General features: G+C 43.5%; 1 protein-coding gene across 1 annotated transcript; it reads right to left on the bottom strand.

Annotated features, from left to right (window-relative positions):
• Positions 1 to 376: 376 nt before the first annotated feature.
• On the bottom strand, positions 377 to 2,830 carry LOC109153932. The gene is made up of 4 exons (XM_019301823.1): positions 2,579 to 2,830; positions 2,405 to 2,490; positions 1,727 to 2,363; positions 377 to 1,618 (listed from the first exon to the last, which is right to left on the bottom strand). Exons 1-4 carry the CDS (start codon positions 2,828 to 2,830, stop codon positions 377 to 379), a joined length of 2,217 nt encoding a protein of 738 aa, XP_019157368.1.
• Between the last annotated feature and the right edge of the window lie 854 nt (positions 2,831 to 3,684).

Here is a 3,684-nt window from a genome sequence, read left to right on the forward strand (position 1 = left end):
AGGCTCGCTAATTCTATTCCTTTTGGAACTAAGGATTGGGTTTAGGGGTTGGGTTTATATATGAGGGCCCATGGACTATGGTGGGCCTTTTTCCCTAATTAATCATTATGATTTATTCTTTCTCTTGGGCTATTGATTAATTAATTAAATGGTTTTAGGGGCCGTAACACGGGGTGTTACAATAGGTTATTAAAAGAAGCAACCCAAGTGTCCAAACTGATTACATAGGATAAAAAGAACATAAGATCCAAAACAGTCTAAAAACAAAAAAGAAAACGACATCAAAACATAACGCCCAGCTAGGGCCAGAAAGTACTCGATCACAAAAACTCCCCCTGAGTTACTACTCCCCCTTTTTGCCAATGGTAGCCAAAGATTAAACATTTGAGGGAGAGTCACAGTCAGACTTCACGGGATCCTCAGCAGCAGCAGCAGTAGCAGACAGGCTCATGCGGAGAAGAACAGTAGCTAGCTCAGTGCGCACACCAGTCAGTTGCTTGGCAATGATACCGTGCACCGTCTCAAGATCAACAACTCGCGCCTTCAATTGTTCAGAACGCCTCTCATCTTTAGCATGTGGAGACTCATCATTCACAGCATCAGGTTCCGAATTGGATGGGGCAGTCACAGGAACGACATCATTAATATGATCTCCAGAAAGAAGACGTTTATCAACAGTGTAAAGCAGCGTCGGACTGATCACTTCGCTGGGCATAGGCTTAAGACCTTGAGAGGTAAGGATGCCAAAAATCAGATTTGGAAACGGTAGTCTTACCTTCTGTTCCCGGGGATGAACCAGAGTTAGAACATGATAAAAAATCCATTTGCCCAGATCACACTGCATCTTAGTTCCAATTCTAAATAAGAACCCTACCAGAAGCTTGCCAACCGTGTTGAAATGCGCTGATGGAAGCCAGTTGTGCAGAGCCAGGCGATGTAGGATGACATATCTAGACGTGAGATGCGAGCTCAGCAAATAGTCCTTATCTCCTGTAGGCCAAGATGTAGTATGTCCACCAGTAAGAGTTTTGGCCACCACATCCCATTCAGTAACAGCTTCTTCTTGCACTGTAGGCAAGCCATAGTATTTATTTATCACATCTGGCCCAAAATCATACCACTTCCCTCTGATGAAGATTTGCATCGGTCGTGGCCCTGTGAGACTGTCAATCTCATCATTGAGATTGCAATAGAACTCATATGTGAGCAGCTTGGAGTAAGGGCAAACATCTGTAACAGTTTTCAAAAGACCAACTTCATTCAGCAAGGGCAGGATGTCGCAAACGGAGTTCAGTTGATTCTTATCCACAGTTCTTTGAACAATCAGCTCTCTTCTGATCGTAGTGGCCCATTTTGTTTGTGCAGCAGGAGATACAAACTGAGGTTTGTAAACAGTAGTATCAATTCCTTCAATAGGTGGAACCTCCGGAGTTACACTTCGACCTCTTGACCTTGTGGTAGGTTTCCCATTTCTGACAGAGGGGGCTAGTGCAGAAGAAGCTTGAGCAGCAGTACTGCCTTGTTGCTTAACAGAGGAACGTAGAGTCTTGAAAACTTGGTGGATAGGTGGGTCTCCTTCAGGCTTAGCAGTCTCACTCGACTTTCTCTTCTTCACAGGCTGATCCACATCAACATTATCAGCACTGGTTTCAACAACAACCTTCGTTGGAACATTCTTCCTTTTTGTCCGTCTTGTTTCTCTGGATGGGGACTGAACAGGAGTCACCGAGTGGCTAGAATCAGAAACATTTGCAGATGAGCTCCCAACAATATTTGATATCTCTCGAATTCTGAAATTCGTGGAATCGGGATGAGCAGTTCCCTCAACAGTAAGGGCAGCAGAAGAAGGTGCTTGGGATCCATACACCTCAGCCAGAATCTTATCATCTTCACTGGAGGATTCTGAAGGGTGTATCACTCGATAAGGTTGAGGGATCGAAGCAGATGGTAACCCAACAAAATGTCGCACATGTTCCAGGCTTTCTCCCAAAGATGTTGCAGTGTAAACAGGAACTCCACCTGTTTTCTCAGACTTGTGGGGACTTGATAAATCAACAGTTTTAACAGTTGCAGGTAAGGCAGGAGGATCAACAGCAGGACAAGATTCTTTAGAGACATAAACAGTTTCAGACGGAGGTAGAGCAATGTTCTCAGAAGCATAAACAACCGGACTCTGTGGATTTGGCTCATCAAAGGACTTTGTTTTCTCATCAGACACATGTAACGCATCAGATTTTTCACCAGCAAAATTAGTCACAGGCAAAGATAAAGGATCAACATTCACAGGGGACTTCTCGGAACCCAAAGAAGATTGATTTTCAGGCAAAACAGACACAGACGATGGAATAGAAGAATCAACAGGTCTATCAGGAGAAATTTCAATAGGGGTTTCAGAATCATTTACCCCTTGTCGAAGAATCTCCTGTCTGTGTGTTGCTTCTCTTTGAGCAGCTTCAAGATACAGAGCTTGGGACTCCTCTCGTCATCGAGCTTCCTCAACAGATTGTAGGGCACGTTGAGCAAAAAATTGAAGGAATGCCCCGGCTCGATTTCCATCGAAGGGTTCTGGAATAAACACTGGAGAGACGTCATCACTGGCTTCGACGACCAACACAAGAAGTTCAGTTACATCATCTGCCGACCATTCAGCATAAAACTCCGGATAGTTGGTCATAACAGTCACCAAAATCTCGTCGCGAAGCAGAGGATCAAGCTTGAGCTTCTTCTTCATAGCCAACTGTAGAAGTGTCTGAATGTGTTTGAGGGCTGCCGCCGGAGGGTGCACCTTGCTTCCAAGCTTAATGATGATGTTTCTTACGGGGTCCGCCATTTAAGATTAAGTGCGAGAAGAAGAATAAAACACCGAGAGCAGATAAGCACGGTAAATGGAGAGATGAGGGCTGAGGTGAGTTCTTTCTTCTTGACCCGGTATCATATAGGCTTAAGGGTGATGAACCCTAATTAATGCTGCAAGTCAAAATATCATACAGAAGTGATTGATGGACACAACGGTACAACTCCTTTTTAGGAAGGAAACGGAACCCAAGGGAATTTGAAATTCAAAAAGCATTGAGATATTTTAAGATATCTTCTGAGAAGAATAAGCTTAGATGATCTTCTTAACTTAAAAAGAGAGGAGTCTTTAAGGAAATTCAAAGTCATAACACTGACCCGTATTAAACCAACTCCTCTCTGACGGACCAACTGCTTTAGTCAGTCAATTCTGCAAATTCCCAGAGCAGATCTGAGAATTTCAAAACGATTAGCATCCAGTGGCTTAGTCAGAATGTCCGCCAGTTGTTTGTCAGTCTGAATGTATTCCAACTCAATTTCCTTGGATTCAACCAGGTTTCTGATGTAGTGATGCCTGATGTCAATATGCTTCGTTCTGGAATGTTGAACAGGATTCTTGGAGATGTTAATAGCACTGACATTGTCACAAAAGAGTGTCATTGTTCCTTGTGTAAGACCATAATCCAGAAACATCTGTTTCATCCAAACCAACTGAGTACAGAAACCACCTGCGGCTATGTATTCTGCCTCTGCAGTGCTTAGTGAGATAGAGTTCTGTTTCTTACTTAACCATGATACTAAGTTCTTCCCAACAAAGAAGCATCCTCCAGAAGTACTTTTCCGATCATCAATATTCCCTGCCCAATCAGCATCACAATATGCAACCAGATT

The sequence above is a fragment of the Ipomoea nil genome, unplaced genomic scaffold (assembly GCF_001879475.1).
Source record: "Ipomoea nil cultivar Tokyo-kokei standard unplaced genomic scaffold, Asagao_1.1 scaffold2565, whole genome shotgun sequence".
Taxonomy (NCBI): domain Eukaryota; kingdom Viridiplantae; phylum Streptophyta; class Magnoliopsida; order Solanales; family Convolvulaceae; genus Ipomoea; species Ipomoea nil.

Coding starts and splice junctions, on each gene's coding strand:
- LOC109153932 (XM_019301823.1), bottom strand. CDS start 2,830: ATGGCGGACCCCGTAAGAAACATCATCATTAAGCTTGGAAGCAAGGTG. Junction 2,491..2,578: donor CCAGTGATGACGTCTCTCCA/GTGTTTATTCCA, acceptor CTGTTGAGGAAG/CTCGATGACGAGAGGAGTCC. Junction 1,619..1,726: donor TTTCTGATTCTAGCCACTCG/GTGACTCCTGTT, acceptor GATGTGGATCAG/CCTGTGAAGAAGAGAAAGTC.